This window comes from Mytilus edulis, chromosome 3 (genome assembly GCF_963676685.1).
Source record: "Mytilus edulis chromosome 3, xbMytEdul2.2, whole genome shotgun sequence".
In the NCBI taxonomy this organism is placed as follows: domain Eukaryota; kingdom Metazoa; phylum Mollusca; class Bivalvia; order Mytilida; family Mytilidae; genus Mytilus; species Mytilus edulis.
The window spans coordinates 4,121,842-4,144,428 of record NC_092346.1 but is presented as its reverse complement, the minus strand read 5'-3'; the positions used below and the strand labels follow the sequence as shown (position 1 = coordinate 4,144,428).

At 30.5% G+C, this 22,587-nt stretch overlaps 1 protein-coding gene across 1 annotated transcript; it reads right to left on the bottom strand.

The window, feature by feature from the left end:
• Nucleotides 1–383: 383 nt before the first annotated feature.
• LOC139514348 (leucine-rich repeat-containing protein 15-like) lies at nucleotides 384–22,267 on the bottom strand. The gene is made up of 12 exons (XM_071303457.1): nucleotides 22,256–22,267; nucleotides 21,236–21,291; nucleotides 12,543–12,614; nucleotides 12,068–12,139; nucleotides 11,593–11,664; nucleotides 10,719–10,790; nucleotides 9,974–10,045; nucleotides 8,704–8,775; nucleotides 7,763–7,914; nucleotides 4,712–4,786; nucleotides 2,850–2,934; nucleotides 384–1,730 (listed from the first exon to the last, which is right to left on the bottom strand). The coding sequence occupies exons 1-12, from the start codon at nucleotides 22,265–22,267 to the stop codon at nucleotides 1,688–1,690; spliced, it is 855 nt and encodes a 284-aa protein (XP_071159558.1). The 3' UTR covers nucleotides 384–1,687.
• Nucleotides 22,268–22,587: the final 320 nt, after the last annotated feature.

The window sequence follows — 22,587 nt, the reverse complement described above, 5'->3', positions numbered from 1 at the left end:
TGTCAATTGTTTGTTAAAGAACATGCCCTCACAACAAATATATTATGCAGTCAATAACAAAATCAAACATATTGATGAAGTTAGTATGTACGAATTCAATGATTAAATGAGTTTGACGCATCACTTCCTATTTCGACGTTGAATGTACGCTTCAATATGTCAAACCCTTGAAATTGTTTCATCGTGTAGATAACGTCTTTCAGTTCGAAATTGATTTTCCATTTGAACACTCTTCATTTTCAGCCAATGAGTTTGAATTCCCTTTGATATATTTCGCTTCTCTTTAAATTTGAGTGTCACTGATAATCATTTTGTAGTCGAATGTCTTACGTACACAATGATAAGACTAGTATCTTTGGAACTATTTTAATACCCCCATATATTACATGATACATAACTAAAACGTTACATGAACTAGAAACTAGTAGATATTAATTGACCAAACAAGTCAAAAAAAATAAATTAAAAAAATACCACAATGTATTATATATAATGGTTGCATTACTTTGCATACAATAGGGGCAGAAAACAAGAAATAAAAACATAACAAATCAGCAGAACTAAACTAAAAGCAACCGTACTAGTATAACATACATTTCTATATCCCTTTTATTTTAAACCAATCGAATACATATCAATAAATCTATCAAACTTTACATCGATGACATACAAAATTAGAACTTAACATACAGATGTTAGAGATTCAATTTGATTTAATTTCTTGAATAATATTGTGCTACTTTTATTGATAGATATACATATATTAATATAAAGTAAACCTCCATGACAAAATATAATAAAAGTATTAATTTACATTACAAAATTAAGCACTCATTCAAGATGATAATTACGTATGCAATCCACACAAAAACAAAGAGAATGCTTTCACAACATGACTATCTAAAATAGTTAAATTTAGTTTAAATCTATGATTACCATTATGGTTTGGCCGAACAATAATCTCAATGCTGATCTTTAATTTCGGAAGGCTACAAATGACTATGAAAAACTTCGAAAAAGTGGAATAGACTTAAATATCACTTTTTTTTAGGAATCCACAAGATGGATTTTTTTCAAAAATTCAATATTAGGTAAAGGTCAGTTTGTTGGAACAGGATGTATTTGTCGTGAAGTTCGAATACATGACGATAAACAGAAACAAAATCTGGAGTTTTTTTTAATTTTTATCCCTCAGGGCAAAGATTAATCACTGAAAACTTTGATTGGAAATCTTGGGTAAAATACATACCTTTATTTTCAATCTACCCTTTTAAATAAAGCTTCGAAGTAGGAATCTACTCTACGATTATACAAGAGCATGTGATATATATTAGGTTGAATGAGAAAATGGAGAGTTCCACTTTGTACTTAGATGCCAAAAAAATGATATTCAAATGTTTATAAATAACACAAAACTATTATCAAAAGATATAACCAACGATCAAATGTAAAATTCGTAATTATGATATATGTTTTCAATAAATTACAAGTTATAAATTAACGATCAATTTGAGCAAAGGTTAGCATAGTTTACCAAGAAATATCTAATAAATACAGATAATATGCAACGCCAAAACATTTTACGGAGATAATGGTAATGACATTGATGCCTTATGGACGGAATACTTATTCCAACTGATGTCCCCCATATCGTAGTGGCATAGCTGGAAAATTTTCTCCTATCAAATCAGTCAGATGGTTGTATCCTTGATTTTTTCTTCCTATTCAATCTGCAATTAAATAGATAAAAACTATCATAACTATAAAACGAAGTGAATATCAAGAACAGCGGGTTGGCTTTTCAACATTTTGGTATTTGTGAATATGTTTAATTTTTAATACCAATTGATAATTTTTAAAAACTTGAAAATAAACAAAATTTCATATAAAGACCTAATTATAATTTCATTTATAAATACGAAAACAAGGATTCAATGAAAGTATTCTCTTTCAATTAGACCTAAGTGGCCGCAAGAGAATAAGTTTGTTGTATCCATAATAATCTATGGATAAACATAGTGTTTACCCGTATCAACATTAAAGGTACTATTTTGTTAGTGAACAATCTTATCTAATGGCAAAATAAAAAACGAAAGAAAACAACTGTCGTAAACCAGACTTGGTACACTCATTACCTTATGTAAAACATATTTAAATAAACCTGGTTTAGTAACTAGCCAAACCTCACTCTTGTATGACAATCGCATTCAATTAATTCCAATAAAGAGGACATAAATACTATTTACGAAGGAATTAAGATTGGGACGTCGTTAATAAAAATGTTTAGGCACCAATAAATACCAATCCTACATCAATCTTTAAAGATGTTAATGTTGCAAAATATCTCTCCTTCCTCCATGACAAACATGTTGTTGTTCCCGACCAAAAGTATCCTTAACAATAATATTATATTGTGGGGTCTCATCGAAATCTCTTTCCAAACACTTCCATCAATTGAATCAGTAATCAAAGCGGCCAATATTGTTAAACTGCCTTTTCTAGAGGTGACGTGAATCAGATTTTGATAATAAAAAAAATCGAAGATTGGTAAGAGTTCATACAATATAAGTTCCTTTCATCTGACAAAGTTTTCTTAAGGATATAAGAAAATGTAGCATAAGTGCCAATGAAACAACGCTCCATTAACGTCACTTTAAAAAAAACAACATTATTGGTCAAAGTATGGTCTTCAACACGGAGCCTTTGCTCACATCAAACAGCACCATATAAGGCCCGTTTAACTAGATTAAGTGTAAAACCATTCAAACATAAGAACAAATGGTAAAAATATATATAAAAAACGAGACAAAGTTCTAATACAAACATATGATGAAGTTGTGTATATGTACCTGTTCAAGATCACACAAGTAATTATAACTGCTCCAACGAGAATCATAACTGCAATAAAAGCTCCAACAGCTCCAACTATGATAACTGTAAAATAAAATATGATCACTATTGAAAATTGCCTCTTAAATATCAATAATATCACGGGGTAATTCAGTTATAGATAATGCATATTTTAAGGTTTTTCTTGTCGTAGAACACACCTCGGGGTGCCAGGATTGCTAAAAGAAAGACCTCCCTCCGGTCGGTCTTTCATTTGATCAATCCTGACACCCCTCGGTGTGTTCTACGACAAGAAAAACCTTAAAATATGCATTATCTGACTTATATACCGTCAAAAAAAGTATTAATTTTATAAAGAGTTGTAAAACTTTGTATTCTATTTTACCGACAACACTAAAGTGGGTTATTCTTTTCTAATGTGTTCAGGTTTTAATACGCCCTGCGGCTCACTTAGAATGTGAAATAAAACTCAATAAATACTTTAGATATAAACTTTTTAAAAATTATTATCCATACACAATAAAAAATATTACTGTAACTGCATGCAGTAAGACACAAATGTAATGTTACCATCCGATAACGATGTATGACAAATACAAGACACATTGTAAGTTATTTATTGTACCACTTAGCTTATGGAAAAGGGGGAGGGGTATGTTTTTTTTCCTATTTGCTATGTTATTTCTATCGCGGAAAAGTGGTTGTTTTTTTAACAATTTTACTTGAATCGAATGAAAAATTTAGAAAGATTGTCTTTTGAATAGCAATACATTTATTAAAAGATAATCAGGATATGATTATATACCCTCCGCACCCGACCTTTTTTTTAGTTACATTAATGTTATTTAATAGAATATAATATTATCTTATTAGTTAATCATTTGATAAAGTAAAAGGTATACATAAATTTTACACAAAGACGAATATAAATACATGTAGGTCACGGTATGAGTTCCTATTCAGTGTGTGTATTGTTCAGAACATGCATGAAATATTTGTCACTGGACGTTAAGCAAGCAACCAAAAATCAATCAACCTATTCAGTTTGACTCAGTAATATTTTCTAAATCTTACACAGGAATATGTCAAATCTGGATTTATTTTATGAAAGTCTTCATTAAAATTCATCTGACATATACAATATACATGATAATGTTTCTTTATTGTAACGATAAATTAACAAAACTTCACGTTATTTGTTTCTAAAATATAAATGTGGGACTACAATGACGGTTTATTTTACACCTATCATCGATTGAACTTTAGAAAATAAATTTCCAAATCGGCAACAAAAAACTATTAGACGAATAAAGTTTTGAAGTAGGTTATAGATTGCATGTTATCAAGGAAAATAAAGACCTCACACAGGTCATTATTTTATGCCTCGAAGCATATATCATTGAAACACAGTATCGTCCGGGGTGATTCTGAAAAAGAATGACCTGTCGTTCTGAAAGAAAATAACTCCATATAGGTATATAATAGTAAATAGTGATGTATTTTTACTTAATGTCTTATGATCGAAATTAGAATTGAAACAAACTAAGTTTTGAAATTGAGAATGCAAATAGAGAATGTGTAAAAGCGACAACCACCCGACCATAGAGTAGACAACGTTTTGCTAAATAATTAGTTTAAATAAAATTTGAAATCTCCTGTCTACTGGACCTAGTTTTTCTAACACTTGGCATGTTACTGCAGGATAGCTATAAGTATCTGAATACATTACCAAATCTATGTCTCATGCAAATTGTTGCAAAAAATACTTGTTCAAAACATATCATGATGTTAAAGCACCGACGAAAATATTCATGAAACAAAACAGATAATTAAATAATAATGATAATATTTATATGCTCACGAGTAGATTTTGTTGATGCCACTGTTTTGAATTTTGCTGTGTTGATCTCAGTTGTATCATCTGTTGTTAAGTCTCCTATAAGCATAAAACTATTGATAAGATTTATTTGCATCAAGTGTGAAAATTGTTTTGTGAATCAACTTTCTTTACATTAAAATGTATCTTCAATATTGGCCCCTTAAAACAGTATCTCATCTTGAACAATAGACAAAAAGTTAGTACAGCTGAAGTACAGCAACATGTTTTGCTTTATGAAGAGATTTAAAAAAAATAGTATGCAGATCATGATGTTAATGTCCGCAAGGGCTACTCCCAATATTTTGAGTGTTTCAAAATGGCCAAAAACGATGAAAGAGTTATCGGTCATGGTGATTGTGCTGTTTTAGCTTTGGATAAAAATCAAATGTGTTTTCAGATATTTTCGATTTCAATATGGATCACAAAGAGGATACATATGTACATACGTTGAACTATGTCAAGTGCACTGCCGTTGATTTTATTTTAAATATATAATACATGTTAACAATGAACAAATGAAGAGATATCAACGTGTCATTATTTTAAATTAAGTTGTTCTTCATAATTTTCAAGAGACTGTTGTCTTTCTAAACGGCACCACATAAGTACCTGCCCTTTTTCGTTTTTTTTTAGAAAGGTCGTTCGATTAATATTTTTTTTGTTTTTATTTCACTTTTTAATGTTACCGACACATTATTTTTCTCTAAATTTCGTTTTGCAAAATAACTCCTATTTTCGTTTATTACATACGAACGAAGTGAAAATCAAGATGAATTTGTTTAACAGATAATTTGCGGTAGCTGCGGGTGGCAAATATTTCATAAATGTTCAGTATGAAAAACTATTTTACAACACTATTGTAGTCCCGTAGTTCATTTAGTAAATTTTAGATCTGCACCTTGTAACATGATGCAGATTATGCTGCGTATATAGCTATAGGAAGATGAGACAACACTCCATCCAAATAACAATCTATAAAAGTAAACCATTATAGGTCAATGTACGGCCTTCAACACGGAGCCTTGGCTCTCACCGAACAACAAGCTATAAAAGGCTTTAAAATTACAAGTGTAAAACCATTCAAACGGGAAAACCAACGGTCTAATCTATATAAAAAAAACGAGAAACGAGAAACAAGTATAAATTACATAAACAAACGACAACTAATATACATCAGATTTCTGACTTAGAACAGGTGCAAACATTTGCAGCGGGATTAAACGTTTAAAGGGTACAAAACCTTCTCCATTTTTCTGAAACAATAGCCTAACATCACAACATAGAAAAACACACGACAAAATATCAATTGGCAAGTATATGCCTGTATTACTTTATTATTATTTTTTCATTTCAATTGTAGCTGATAATGATGTTAGGAATAAGAGCAACACCAGGGTCATTTCGTTCACCAAAGACGGATGCCGATTACTTCTTTGAAAACATAGATACAAATAAGCAAAAAAAAACAGACTTTGAACGTGCTCGATCAACCTATTATATTACTGCTTAAGGTAGATGGGGTGTCTAAATCATAATCCATAGAATTTCTTAATAATTTGGCAAACTGTAGTTTTTATCCTGCTTGTCTAAGAACTTTAATAAAAAGAATGGGTCACCGGACTAATTTTCACACTACAGGTTGTGCAAAATTGTAAAATGTTGTATAAATTATGCATGGAAAACCCAAATTTCGGTCCTAAAACGAAAACCGCACCATAGAATTTTGAGATAAAATATGAGAAGATAGCTCCAATATTATTCTCTCAGATAAGAAGAAGAAAAAAGGGGGTCACCGAACTCGTTTCCTGCTACATAATAAAATGGGTAATTCCTAACACATTCTATTGTAAAAGTAACATTATCTGCCCTTGCATTTGAGTTGGGTCCCCTTCTTTGGCAAAGTTGAAAAACAAAATAATCAAACAAAAGTATTTGTTTTTTTGGTAATATACAAAATGTACAACCATAAATATGATAAAACATGGCATATTCTATATCAGAATGAAAAATATTACTCATGAATCACCTACTTATTTCAAAATTTGCACATTTTATCAAAAATCTAGACCTTGTTTTCTGGTATTTCAAAATTCAAAATGGAGGAAGACACCCTATCTACCTTAAGGAAATAACACAAAACATTAGAAAAATGGCTGTGCTAAAGGTATTGGGAATGTTAAAATATTTTTTTTCTTTCAAGAAACCGTTTTGATGAGTAATGAATAACGTCATTACAATGTTTAAACATAAATAGCCTGTGCCAATTTTGGTATGTTATTGGATTATTGACGCATCGAAAAGTTTCGTCTGTATGTGTTCAATCCATCAGAATATTTTTAAACTTTAGGGTGTACAAACTTTTTTTTATGACTCTATTGTTGCACAATTAGATACAAAAACTCTTCAAAAAGATATGAGATCAGCCCCAGTTTAAGGTTGAGTTCAATTCATTATTTATTACTGTATGCTCATGTTTATAATTAAGTACACAGTTGAAAGTAATTCAAAACTCATTTAAATATATAACACACCATTAATAACGTAACATCAGCTCCAAAACTCAATGTTATCAAATTTCCTTTTAAAGATATAATTAAGAACTGTTGCTCCAATTTATCTAATACATTTTCGAAATATACATGTGTATATTTGTTTTGTAACTTCGTAATACACTTAAATAAAATCTAACAAGGTAACATTGATTCATGTTTTTGGTTTTGATGTTATATTTGTTATTCTCATCAGATTTTGTCTAATGCTTAATGTGTTATATTTTAATGTTATGTAGTTGTTCTCCTCTTTTATTTAATGAGTTTCCTTCAATTTTTGTTTGTTTCCCCTATTTTTTTTGCCCATGGATTTACGAGTTAGCGGTATACTACTGTTTACTTTATTTATAATTCAAATATGGAATGTGTCAAAGAGACAACATAGAGCAGAAAAAAAGAAAGGTGCAGACATTAGAAATAAAATCATTGTGAGGGGACTTTTTTGTTGTTTTCTCATTGTTTATATTGGATAGGATAATATTACCTGAACAGTCGGTGGAGTTAAAATCTAATACCAGAGTTGATGTGCCATTACATGTCGCAGATGCATCCGATAATTGTGTATTGTTTAGTAAATACAGCTTGAGGTTCCCTAACTCGCAGGCATCGCAATCCAAGGGGTTGTTCCCTAATTTCCTGTTGAGGCGAACATTTAATATAATTTTACTTTATTCTTCGAAGCATGCAAATCGGATACATATTGCAAATACACAACATTCTTTTTTTTTTTAATTTAATTATAAGAATATTTTCAATTTACTTACAAATGTTTAATTATCTTTTGGATGGAAGTAAACAAGTCAATGAACATCCTTTTCCAAATTATTATTATTTATTTTATCTTCAATTAATACTGAACTTTGATTCAGCCGTAATTTTGTTTTATTGAGGGGTTTTCTGATTTTTTTTTAGTCAAGTTGTGAATCTTTTTTCTTAAGAGGCATTTATAATCAGGTTTGATAATTAAAGATTATGGCACCGTTGTCAATTGCATGTCAATTTCATTAGAAACGCTAAGTCCCCCTCTTATGTCTAAGATAATTTTTCATACATGTATTACTCGACTACGCTAAGAAAAGAAGTTATCAATCAATAAGATATCTAAGATATTTTCTAAAATGTAAAATCAACAAAATATTGAACTCCGAGGAAAATTCAAAATGGAAAGTCCCTAATCAAACAGCATAAATAAAAGTTCAAACAATGTTGCAACTTTTTATTAACATGATCAAAACTATATAAAAATCGGAATATCTTTTCTCATCTGTAAAAGAGAGAAAAGTTTATATAAATACAAAACAGACATAAGGACTCATGTGAATCAATTATCAAATATAAATATTTTGTTAACATAATACGCATGAGATGTGATGCCAATAAAAACTGACGTGTTCCTTCATTCAATATTGCAATAATTATACATACAGGGTGTTAAGTGCTGGAAGGTCTTGAAAGGTTCCTTCCTGTATTGTAGTTATTTGATTGTTGTTCAATTCTCTGAAACAAAAACATAAATAGTCCTGTTAATTGTATTCTTCAGTGTAGAAATGATGCATTTTAATGCATTCATTTTGTATAAAAAGAGGGACGAAAGATACAAAAGGGACAGTCAAACTCATAAATCTAAAACAAACTGACAACGCCAAGGCTAAAAATGAAAAAGAAAAACAGAAAAACAATAGTACACACGACACAACATAGACAACTAAAGAATAAACAACACGAATGGTATAAATGGTTCTGATCGGATGACAACAAGCATACCCTTCTCTGTATACCTTTATTTATTCTGCAATGTGTTGACATGTTATTCATTTCATATTAATTACAAATACACATTGTGTATCATTAGATATCCTTTCCATCTCATTTTATTACATTTAAAGGAGAACAAGAAGTATTAGAACACTGGTGTTAATAGCCGATGCTCGAAGCTTTCATGTGATGTCATTTTGTGAAGTTCACAAACACGATACATGTTTGTTTTTATAATGATTTCTGCAGTGTGAACATTCGGTTTATCGATGTCTATTTGATAACTATTTAAAAGTCAATTACTTAAAGAAGTTTGATTGTTTTAGATCTTTTAACCGACTTTCGGAATCCTCTGGTTTTATCCATTAAAATGCCTTGAACAAAAATTGCCCAGTGACCTCTATTTGTCTTTTTATGGAACCGTTAATCTTGTTATTACATTTGAAGAAGAACAAGAAGTTTTAGAACACTGTGTGTCATTATGTAAAGTTCACAAAATCATTTACATATATAATGATAAACAATCTGATAAAGTCTTATACTATTTTAATTACTTTTTAACAGTTTTTGAGAACTTCAACTTGTCAATGATAAAGCTATGAAAAGTCAAGAGAGAATATTTTCACCGCTAAAATTTCAATGACTTATATCTCGAAATCAAGCAGTGTGACCTATATTTTTCGTTTTGCTCTTTGAATTCCTTTATTAATCCCCTATCTATATAAACTAGTGTTTTGAAAAAATTAGTAACTTTGAAACTGAGAAACAAACTCCCTTACAAAAAATTGTTTCTTAGAGTCATTGTTAAATAAAAGTATATCCAATCCATTCGAACTGAACAGGTATGTGAATGGACAAACTATTCGACGACGGAAAATTATATAACATTTTGTTCTCGGCAGCATTTATTTTACAAAATATTGTCACTATGTATACATACAGGCGATCTAGTGCGAGTAGGTCTTTAAATGCTCCTTTCTGTATTGTAGTTATTTGATTGTTGTATAGATATCTGAAACAAAACAATGAAATATTTTTAGATAATAAACAAGATAAGATTATCCTTCCAGATCACCTGAAATTTGAGTTTGGGAGGTTTATTCTCTTTTATGTAACGTTTTATGTGCTGTATTTATCTGGTTTTTTTTTAAAACCATAGGGTTGTAAATTTATTTTTGTCTAAGTCGACTAACATCTTTCCGTATAGGCAACAGTTATTTTTTTCAGATTTGTTTACCAATTGACATTGACAGATTGTTTTCTTATAATTCACAGGATTGTTTTAATTTTTGCAATCAAAATTTGTATATAACAGCAAGAAATATAATAAGGCATACCATCCATTACCTACACAATTATTCCACGGAGAAGTTTAAGTCAATCAATATTTGTCAACAATGGACAACTGCAGAACTTTCAAATGTCGTTCGCATTGATAACGGTAGACAAAACTCTGCCACATATAAACCATAGATTTTTTATCATTTAATTCTTAATAAAATATTATTACAATTTATACATACATTTGATATATAAGCAGTTTATATCTAAATACAAAACAGACATAAGGACTCATGCAAATCAATTCATAAATATAAATATTCTGTTAACATAATAAACATGAGATGTGATGTCATTGACGACTGACGTGTTCCATCTTTTAATATTGCAAGAATTATACATACAGGGAGTTTAGTGCTGGTAGGTCTTGAAATATTCCTTGCTGTATTGTATGTATTTGATTATTGGCCAACTGGCTGAAATAAATCAATAATAATGATAAACATATTTTACATCAACACATTGTTTACTCTCATTGTCAAATGGAGATTTATGTAATATTGATGTAATACTGTAAGTGATCAATAAACAATACTAGTATATAGACAACACTAGTGTATTGACTTGAAATATCAACGGTACAAAGAAGAGGCTTAGAAACGGGGATATGCAAGGCTATGTCGAGCTTTTTCTCCGTTCGGGCCTAATTCCTATATCGTCAGTATCATGAGTATGTCAAGTCAAAAACACTAAAGTGGTCCTTAAACTTGAATCATTTAGAAAATCATTTTCACTTGTTTTTTTTATTGTGTTATTGTTATTCTTTTATTTGAATATTAGAACCAATCCCCCTTTAAAACGGCCGTATATCTTGAACGGCAAAGTATACTGCAAAATGAAATGTACATCACCTGTCAGTGCTGAAATACTTCGTTTGAATATGGACAATAAGCATACAACATAATGATTAACAGGTTTTAAACAAAAATATTAACAAGTTAATTATTTTTTCCAACAGTTGTAAAAGAAATAGGTTTGAGTTGTTCCACGCTTCGTTGTATACATTGTAAACCAGGACAGGTTATGGCAATAGTAATGAATCCGTTAATATAGTTCTGGCTCTACTAATTAAATATTCATGAGAAAAGTGATATCGATTCGGTGACTGTTTATGATATAGAAATATACACTCAACACATTTGTGACTGCTCTAATAATACAAGTGCAGTATGCATGTATATATAAGACTTTCTAGTTGTTATCATTGAGAACACATACAGTTCGTATAAAGCTGGCAGGTCTTGAAATGCTCCTGGTTGTATTGTTGTTATTTGATTGTTGAATAAATATCTGAAACAAAACAATGATAATTGTGTAAGATAATTAACAGAATATTCTTATACTTCCGAAAGCACCTTATATTACCCCGAGTTTAGGTCGGTTACGTGTTGCTTATTCTTTATTTTTATGTTATGTTTTGACTTTGTCTTCTTTTTTTTTCTTTTTTTTTGATTATATCTTAAATTTTAAAACAAAAATATCAAAAGTAAGTAAATAGCTGTAAAAAAGACAAAGAAAATCAGTGAATACCAGTAATCACTGAAACAACTAGTAAATACATGTAATTACTAAATTGGCTAGTAATTACATGTATTTACTGAAATGTTTAGTAATTACGTGTAATTCCTAATTTCACCTATTTACTGTAACATATATATAAGACTTTCTAGTTGTTATCATTGAGAACACATACAGGTCGTATAAAGCTGGCAGGTCTTGAAATGCTCCTGGTTGTATTGTTGTTATTTGATTGTTGTATAAATATCTGAAACAAAACAATGATAATTGTGTAAGATAATTAACAGAATATTCTTATACTTCCGAAAGCACCTTATATTACCCCGAGTTTAGGTCGGTTACGTGTTGCTTATTCTTTATTTTTATGTTATGTTTTGACTTTGTCTTCTTTTTTTTTCTTTTTTTTTGATTATATCTTAAATTTTAAAACAAAAATATCAAAAGTAAGTAAATAGCTGTAAAAAAGACAAAGAAAATCAGTGAATACCAGTAATCACTGAAACAACTAGTAAATACATGTAATTACTAAATTGGCTAGTAATTACATGTATTTACTGAAATGTTTAGTAATTACGTGTAATTCCTAATTTCACCTATTTACTGTAACATATATATAAGACTTTTTAATTGTTATCATTGAGAACACATACAGTTTGTATAAAGCTGGTAGGTCTTGAAATGCTCCTGGTTGTATTGTTGTTATTTGATTGCTGTTTAAATATCTGAAACAAAACAATGATAATTGTGTAAGATAATTAACAGAATATTCTTATACTTCCGAAAAATCCTTATATTACCCCGAGTTCAGGTTGTTAACGTGTTGTTTATTCTTTATTTTTTATGTCATGTTATGGTTTGACTTTGTCTTTTTTTAACCTTTGTGTTGTCAATTTATATATTTTTTTTTAAATCTCTCCAATAGAACGAGTGCAGATTAAATCTATATGGAAGCTTTTTTAGTTGTTACCAATGCAAAGTACACATAGAAATTGTATACAGATGGTAAAAAAGCCATTTGCCAATGTAATAAAAAGAATAACTAATCGCCGTATTTGAATATCAAAAATAAGACAACGCGTGACCGAACGACGCATGGATTAAACGAGTGCGCAGCATATGTCTATGGACATATCTTTATTTGATGAATTATACTTGTGAGTGTCCACTTTGAAGGCAATAGTAAAAGACTTTCATTCTAGTTGACACTAAAAGACATAAAAGGATAGCCAGAATAGATGTGTCTACAAATAAAATTGGGATTTGAAATGGGGTATATGTCTAAAAGACAACAACCCGCCCATGAAGCAGACAACATCCAAAGGCCACAAATACATGCTTTCAAAGTACAGGATATATATTGAAAACATCAAAATGACATTCGCCTCATGCAATGATCTTATAGTTAATAAACAAAAATTGAGTTATAAATTTACATAAGTCATGCTGAAGGCCAAAAATGTTGACGAGTAGATCCTAAGACATTGATAATGAAGCTCGGTCAAATGAAAACTATATCAGTTCTATCTTGCTTTAAGAGAGTAAGCGTATAAAACATTGTTTTAGTCTTTGCGTGCTATTAAACGAGAGGGAGGAGTATTACCCAAAATTATTAGGAATCGTTCTTAATTTTTTGGGAAGAATTTAGTTACTAGTATCTAATGTAATTGTCATTGAGGAATGCAAGCTATAAGTACATATTTTCACACTTATTTAAGCCATGACGGACTGCATGAAACGTACAATTACATGATAACACATTTTGCAAACATAAGTCATGAAACCTATATATTTCGGAAACTTTGTGATCATTGTACTCTACAGAAAAGGACACGTTCTAGCCTATTTATTGTTGTTCTTTATGCATTGGTGAATTTAAATGTATATTTTTCTTCATAAAGATTTATTTTAAACATTGTACAAGTTAAAACCATTTTAAAGCAATATTTTGTACAGGTTATAACATGTATGAGCTACTTTTGTACAAGTTATAACGTGTATCTTTGCATTATACAAGTTATAACATGTACAATATGTTTGTGCATGTTATAATTAAGGAATGTATCTCCCTCGTGCAAAGCTCTGATTCCTTTCACGAATTTGGCTATACTTTTTGGACCTTTTGGATTATAGCTCTTCATCTTTTATATATGCTTTGGATTTCAAATATTTTGGCCACGAGCATCACTGAAGAGACATGTATTGTCGAAATGCGCATCTGGTGCAACAAAATTGGTACCGTTGATTTTATTATAACCTGTACAAAATCGCAACTTGTACACGACATATACATGTCGATTCATTAAATTTTGAAAATATTTTAAAAGTCTTTTAAAACAAATAGACTAACATCTTTATGTATAGGCAACAGTAGTTTATATTTTTTTAACCAATTGACATCGATCTATTGTATTTTTATAATTTACTTACTCATTGTAATGTGTGAAAACAAGTTTTGCATATGACTATGAACTATGATAAAACATACAAAGAATTAACATAGCTGAGTAAAAATTGTTCGAGTGGAGATTAAAAAAGTCTAGGTTAATCAATAACTGTCACTAATGAGCACTATCAGACTTAAAATGTCGTACACTATTATAACGGATAACATGCTCTGCTAGAAATTAACCGCAACCTCTCATTTGTATGATAATCTCATAAAATGTCATTATATTGACAACGATGTGTGAACAAAAAAAAGTCACAATAGTTAAAATGTCACAAAAAGGCGTCAACAGCGTAACGAACCCCACCAAAACTGGGGTGATCTCAGGTGTACGAGAGGCTAGATCAGATGTTACGTCTGGCGTACTAAATCATAATCCTGGTACTATTTACGCCACTGGGTCATGCCTCTATTGGTGGACGTTTCGTCCCCGAGGGTATCACCAGCACAGTCACCAGCAGAGTAGTCAGCTCTTCGGTGTTGACATGAATACCAATTATGTGGTCATTTGTTTTATAAATTTCCTGTTTACAAAACTTTGAATTTTTGGAAAAACTAAGGATTTTCTTCTCCATAGCATAGATTACCTGCCGTATTTGACACAACTTTTTGGAATTTTGGATCCTCAATGCTCTCCAACTTTGTATTTGGTTGGTTTATAACTATTTTGATATGAGCGTCACTGATGAGTCTTATATTGAAGAAACACGCGTCTTGCGTACTTAATTATAATCCTGGTGTTGACATGAATATCAATAATGTGGTCATTTTTTTATAAATTTCCTGTTTACAAAACTTTGAATTTTTCGAAAACTAAGGATTTTCTTATTCCAGGCATAGATTACCTTAGCCGTATTTGGCACAACTTTTTGGAATTTTGGATCCTCAATGCTCTTCAACTTTGTACTTATTTGGCTTTATAAATATTTTGATATGAGCGTCACTGATGAGTCTTATGTAGACGAAACGCGCGTCTGGCGTACTAAATTATAATCCTGGTACCTTTGATAACTACTGGTACCTTTGATAACTATTTACATGTGGAACCTGTCGTGCCGCTCATTTGATAACAACGGCGGTAAATAGTTTTTGTTAAAATTAGCTACATAATAAAAATATTTGAACAGTTCATCTGACAAGATGTGTTATGACGGTCAATGACACAATTCTCAAAAATACCAGTCACAGTTTGTAAAAGAAAAAACCCATTATTGATCAAAGTACAAGTCTTCAATACGGAGCCTTAATTGATACCAAACAGAAAGCATTGTAGGGCCCAAAAATTAACTAGTGTAAAACCATTCGATCGTAAAATGAGCAAATCCCATACCTCAAAGTCAGCTATCAAAGGTCACAAAATTACAAATGTAAAACAATTCAAACAAAATACTTGTGTATCTATCTATCAAAAAGACACTAAGTATAGATCGAAGAGTTCTCGCAACTACTGGCAGCTATTTGTCGCTGAAACGTAAATACATACTATCGATACAAAAAATCAAAGATGCAATCATCTTAAAAGAATCTAGTAAAAAAGGAGGGACAAAGGATATCGAGGGGACAGTCAAACTTATCAATCTAAAATAAACTGACAACGCCATGGCTAAAAATGAAAAAGACAAACAGACAAACAATAGTACACATGACACAATATAGAAAACTAAAGAATAAACAACACGAACCCCACCAAAATCTAGGAATGATCTCGGGTGCTCCGGAAGGGTAAGTAGATCTTGTCCCACATGTGGTACCCGTCGTGTTTCGTATGTGATAAAAAAAATCCGGGAAAAAGTCGGTAGGTCATATTCATGAAAGGGAAGGGGATTTCAGTTACAACGTAGGGAACATATCCGATATCATTTGTGAAACAGTAATTCCAAAACGTTTATTCCATAACGGTCAACCAATTCGTGATGGCGTGCGTAAACTTTACGAAGGGAGGATTTCAACTTTACCATTTGGAATTCTTGGTTTAATAGCTTCCTTGTGAGCAGCAACTCTCTATCTAGAAAATCTTGATTTGAAATGCAAGCACGGGGATATCGTATCAATTAGGAGATATACCCCGTATGCAGGTACTGCTGGAATGTTGTTACTTAGAAATGGAAAGTTCACAATTGGGAAGCTGACATCCTCTCTTTTATCGTAAAGTTCTGTTTTAAACCGACCCTCCTTGTCAATTTCTAGATGTAAGTCAAGATATGATGCCGAATTAACTGTATCTGTAGTATCCTTTATCTCTATTCCGATGGGATAGATGCGTTCTACGTAGTCATCAAATTTAAAATTATTTAATGCAAGAACATAATCTATATAGCGGAAAGTAGAGTTAAAGGATATTGCTAACTTCTTATCTTTCTTCCTAAGTAGTGCCTGCATAAAGACAGCCTAATAAACAAGAAACAAGTCGGCAAGTAGAGTTATCAGAATCGAAAGAATAATTAAAAGGACGTAATTAATCAACAAAATCCAAAGAATTTTATTTTGAAATGCAGAAAAACATACAAGAAAGTTTTCATTTCGTATTTGAAACAGTAATTTAGAGAGGTCATTATCAACAATACTTGAAAGTTAATAATAGCAATAATAAAGGCAACTTACCTAGAAATAAAATAAAAGTATCTAAGACCTTATTTCAAATATTAGAATCGGTGAACATGATTTTGAACTCAATACCCTTTATGTATTTTTTTTTTATTTTTTTAGAACGTTAATTGTCTAAATTTGCATTGTTTGTTTACTAGGTTGACTGCTTTAATCGCCTCATAATAGTGATTGCTCCTTAGTATAGTTTCCTACTATGAAACTTAAACGTTTAGTTTTGATATAATCCATATAGGTTTTTTTTTAACCGAATCACAAACTATAATTTATGTGCAATTAATCATTATTTCTATATTATCAATACTACAAATGACATAAATAAACAAAAACTAAAATGTTACTTTAACTCACAGAATGGTTGTCGAATTAGGAATTTCAGACGACACTGTTGCTATATTTTTATTCTCGCAATCAACCGTCGTGCCAAAGCAGCTACATCTAAGTGGACAACCATTGACTGTACTTGCCAAAACATTGCATATGACAAACACAAGTGTACGGAGCATTGTCTTCTACAATATACCTGATCATTCATTTAATTCAGTTTTAATTTGCTAATTATATATGATAACAAATAAGTCACTTAATCAATGTTAATCATCATTTCTGAGGAAAAACGCGTAAAAGAAGAATTAAGATGTTTTTAAGAAAACCACACGGACACGTGCACACTATCGTTAAAAAAAAATATGTTAATAACAATAATGTATTCCGAAAGTTTATGGAAAATATACACATAATTCTACCAAAATAAGAATTTTTACTAAAATATATCAAATAATAAAGGAACAATTGTTTCGGGAAAAAAATAAGGTCTTTCCACCAGTACCAGAATGAAAACATTGAAGTTCAGTGTAAATGTCAATTCCTTTTGCTTAATATTTTGAACATATGAATTTTAAGCAAAGGTCGAAATCTAGAACGTCCAATGTGGCCATGACATTGATCTTCAATTGCAAGAACATAAACTAAGGATCTCAAATCAAAAGTAAAATCACAAAAATACTGAACTCAGAGGAAAATCAATTTGGAAAGTCCATAATCACATGGCAAAATCCAAAAACAAAACGCATCAAAAACGAATGGACAAGAACTGTCATATTCCTGACTTGGTACAGGCATTTTCAAATGCAGAAAATGGTGGATTAAACCTGGTTCTATAGCGCTAACCCTCTCACTTTAATAACAGTCTCATCAAATTCCGCTACATTTACATGATGCGTTAAATAAACAGTCACAATTAATAAAATAGTCAAAATATGGGTACATCAGTCATCATCGTATAACAATTTTAAAAGGAACAATTTAACAGGACACAAAAACATCTACTCTCTACGAACACATGGATTGATTTGAGTGTCTGACGTCAGAAAAATTATATACGTCACATAAATTTGTCGTTCAATGTGCATACAAACAATTTTAAAATTTGCATTAGCAATGTACGCATACAGGGTTAAAAAATGAAAAGTAGTAGGAATAAATTACAGAAAAAGACTGAGATTCAAACTAGTCCAAAAGTTATACATAGAATTTATGAGAATCCAAAACTTTTAAAAGGAACAATTTAACTGGACACAAAAACATCTACTATCTACGAACACATGGAATGATTTGAGTGTCTGACGTCAGAAAAATTATATACGTCACATACATTTGTCGTTCAATGTGAATACAAACAATTTTAAAATTTACATACTAGGCAATGTACGCATACAGGGTTAAAAAATCAAAAGTATGTAAGAATAGAATTTATGAGAATCCAAAACTTTTAAAAGGAACAATTTAACAGGACACAAAAACATCTACTATCTACGAACACATGGAATGATTTGAGTGTCTGACGTCAGAAAAATTATATACGTCACATACATTTGTCGTTCAATGTGAATACAAACAATTTTAAAATTTACATACTAGGCAATGTACGCATACAGGGTTAAAAAATCAAAAGTATGTAAGAATAAATTTCAGAAATACCCTAGGTCTGTTATAAGTATGGTAAATGAGTTAATATAACTTTACGCATAATTCTTTATATAAGAATAAAGAAACCTCCTACTTACGGTATTTGATTCCTTGCAATCAAAATATAAGTGTTACGAGATGTCGCAACTAACAATTTAGTACACATAATTTGTTAATATCTTTTACGATTTTTGAAAATGAATGAAAGTAAGCCAAAATCAAAAACATTGACCTTTGACCCTGACCTAAAAGAGTTGAAGGGGTAGTGGCCACAATAAAAAAAAACAGTGTTTGGGGAGAAAACATTTTCAACGTAAAGTATCTGGTTTTAGCGGTTGTTAATTTTAAAAGCATATAAACTATACAATATCATATTCCAAATATGTAAGCAAAATCTTATGAAAAACAAAACTAGCAAGAAAAAAATTAAGCGGACGAAAAAAAACAATAATGATAATCAGAACAAAGGCTTTTTCACGGAAAGGTGGAAATACATAACTAAATTAATAAAGAGACGTGCATATTCAATTGGGAAACAAACGGTCTAATTTATATAAATACTATAAACGAGACCATGTTCAAACTACATCAACAAACGATAGATATTTTGTCATTTATTTAAGAACTAAATGCAAAAACGGGTTAAATGACGCTTCTTGAATCCAATCTAGATCTGAGTTTGGTTTTGAAAGAAATAATATTCGATATGTTTTGTCAGCTCTGATAGTGGAATCTCAAACCACCTGAGACGAAAACCGATTTTTATTTATTGACATTTCTCATGTGTTCGCATTTTTTACTTTGTAAAACAGGTTTACGATTATAACGTAAGGGTACCCAAATTGCTTCGAGTACCCAAATTGCACCTATCTAGAAAAAAATAGCAAAACAAATCTTACAAGATTTTCTGGAGACTAAAAAAAATGTATTTTTATGATTTGATACTATGCACATCTTTCAACATAGGTAAATATATTTAGATATACACAAAACGTTCACAGTATTTAGTGTTCAAAATATTTGAAGGAATTAAACAAAAGTTCGGTTATAAGACTTTTGACGATGTGAATTTAAGCATGGATGCAATTTGGATACTCATCATTACAGAATCATGGACAGTTTGGAGGTTGATTCAAACCCATTTTTATATGACTCAAAATGGGATAAAAATTAAATTGGTGTACCTATACAATAAAGAAGGATAGGGCTACAAACTAGACACATTAATGACATTTATTTCTTGATCATTAAAAATCGTAGCATTTTGTTACAGCAAATTTTAATAACACAAACAAATTTATTTTCATGCCAGTACCAAAGTACTGGCTACTGGGCTGGTGATTCTCTCCGGGAGTTACAGTCCGACAGCAGAGGCATCGACCCAGAGGTAGTAATAAAATTAATGGTAATAACTTTCCTGCACCAGAAACTCCCATAAACACATTTCACGTGAATTTCATGTATAAGCTCGTTTGAGGTTAAATTCACGTGAAATTGATGAGAATAAAATTTGCCTGTGTAGATCATTGCATAAGATATACATTTCGACGAGGTAAGAGACTGGAAAACCATTTTTCAATAGCTCTAGATTTTTGTATTTTCTTTAAAGAAATGAAGGATATTCTGCGAAAAGGAATGTTTGTAAAGTCGTTCATCAAAAACGTAAACCGTACAAGTGTATCACAACAACTTGCTTTGAGTCTAAAAAGACCAGTTTTTGTGCTCGACATGTAAAATCGAGCAAACATTTCTCTCGACTAGTCTTGACATTGTCTCGACTTTACTTATTTGTACTTAAGTGTACTCGACTCGGTCTCGACTTTACTTGTTTAGTCTGATTCAGTACTTGATAATCTTGGTGTAGTCTGAAATGGTATTGACCAAGGCTCGACCTTTTTGTACCTGTCTCGAATAGTCTCGACCTTCAAATTTAGTCTGGACTGGTGTAAATCAGCCAATCTAACTTAATTAAATATTGATCTTACAGCTTGTTTGGTAGTTAAGTTTATTGATGTGAAATTTAAAAATAAAAAAGCTAGGATTTACAATTCGGAAAAAATAGAGATAGATCACTCTAATTTTGTTAATATTTTTTTCACATCAAATTGAATATTCACAATTTAAACAGCTACCTTGGTGGTATGTGAATCTTACTGAATCCCAGGTTGTTATGAAGTTTGGTGTATTGCTATCAAATTTTAAAATAAAATTAATCTAGGTAAAAAGAACTAGAATTTGCAGTTCGGACTATATTCATAAAGTACACTATGATTTTTTCAATAATTTTTTTAATCAAATTGGATTTTCCTCAAACTATAGAGTTACCTAGGTGATATATCAATCTTACTGAAATCCAGGTTGTTATGAAGTTTGATGAATTGCTGTAAAATTTAAGAATTACACTAATCTAGGTTAAAAATGCTAGGATTTGAAGTTCATACAAAAATGAGATAGTACTCTTTATTTTTTTTCGTAACTATACAGCTATCTTAGTAATATATTGATCTTACTGAATCCCATGTTGATTTTGAGTTTAATACCACCAAATCATGATACAACACATCCGGTTGCATACGAAAGTAGGTCTAAAAAAATATTCCCTTGAATTTGACCGTTGTAGGTAATTTATCCTACATTTTATTGCAGTAAAACTATTTCTGTGTCATAAACATATGTCTTGGATATTTCAAAAGACCATTATTTTTTATTTGTGATTTCTATATAAAATTTTGTAATCTTGAGGTTACATGGTGACTAAACCTTGTACACAGATAGAATAAGGGGAGAAATTTGATTGATTAACTTCCAATGATGGTTATTTTCTTATATGCAATGAAATGTTATGTGAAACTTTTTCTATAGAACTGTACAGGATAAAACTTTACTCATGCCCAGTATTTCTTTATTTGAAACAAAGATAAATTCTGCACAATTTTTTGAAAAGTGCAAATTTAACAAAGACTAATAGGGGGAAATCAATGGTGGTATTACACCTTAATGTATTGTGCCAAATTTAAGGATTTCATTAAGCTAGGTAAGAAAAAGCTGATTTTGCAGTTCAGACTATATAAAGATAGTATACTTTGATTTTTTTTTTCAAATCTATTTTTTTTTTAAATTATACAGCTACCTTGGTAATATATTGATCCAAGTAAAACATAGGTCAATATAAGGATTGATGTATTGCTGTCAAATTAAAAAAAAATAAAAAATAGGTAAATAACGCTAAGTTTTGCAGTTCGGACATAATTCAAATAGTACACATCAAATTATTTTATCACTCTTTCCAACCAACTTACATTTTCATCGAACTATAAAGCAACCTTAGTAATACATTGATCTTACTGAATAACACATCGTTACGTCAAACTATAAAGCAACCTTAGTAATACATTGATCTTACTGAATAACACATCGTTACGTCAAACTATAAAGCAACCTTAGTAATACATTGATCTTACTGAATAACACATCGTTACGTCAAACTATAAAGCAACCTTAGTAATACATTGATCTTACTGAATAACACATCGTTACGTCAAACTATAAAGCAACCTTAGTAATACATTGATCTTACTGAATAACACATCGTTACGTCAAACTATAAAGCAACCTTAGTAATACATTGATCTTACTGAATAACACATCGTTACGTCATTTGTAGTATTGTTGACCAA

Excerpts from the sequence above, each read along its gene's own strand:
- LOC139514348 (XM_071303457.1), bottom strand. Across the intron at positions 12,615-21,235 it reads AAGATTGATATATCACCTAG|ATATTTAAACAGCAATCAAA; the intron begins GTAACTCTATAG and ends GTTTTGTTTCAG. Across the intron at positions 8,776-9,973 it reads CTACTCGCACTAGATCGCCT|AGAATTGAACAACAATCAAA; the intron begins GTATGTATACAT and ends TTTTTGTTTCAG.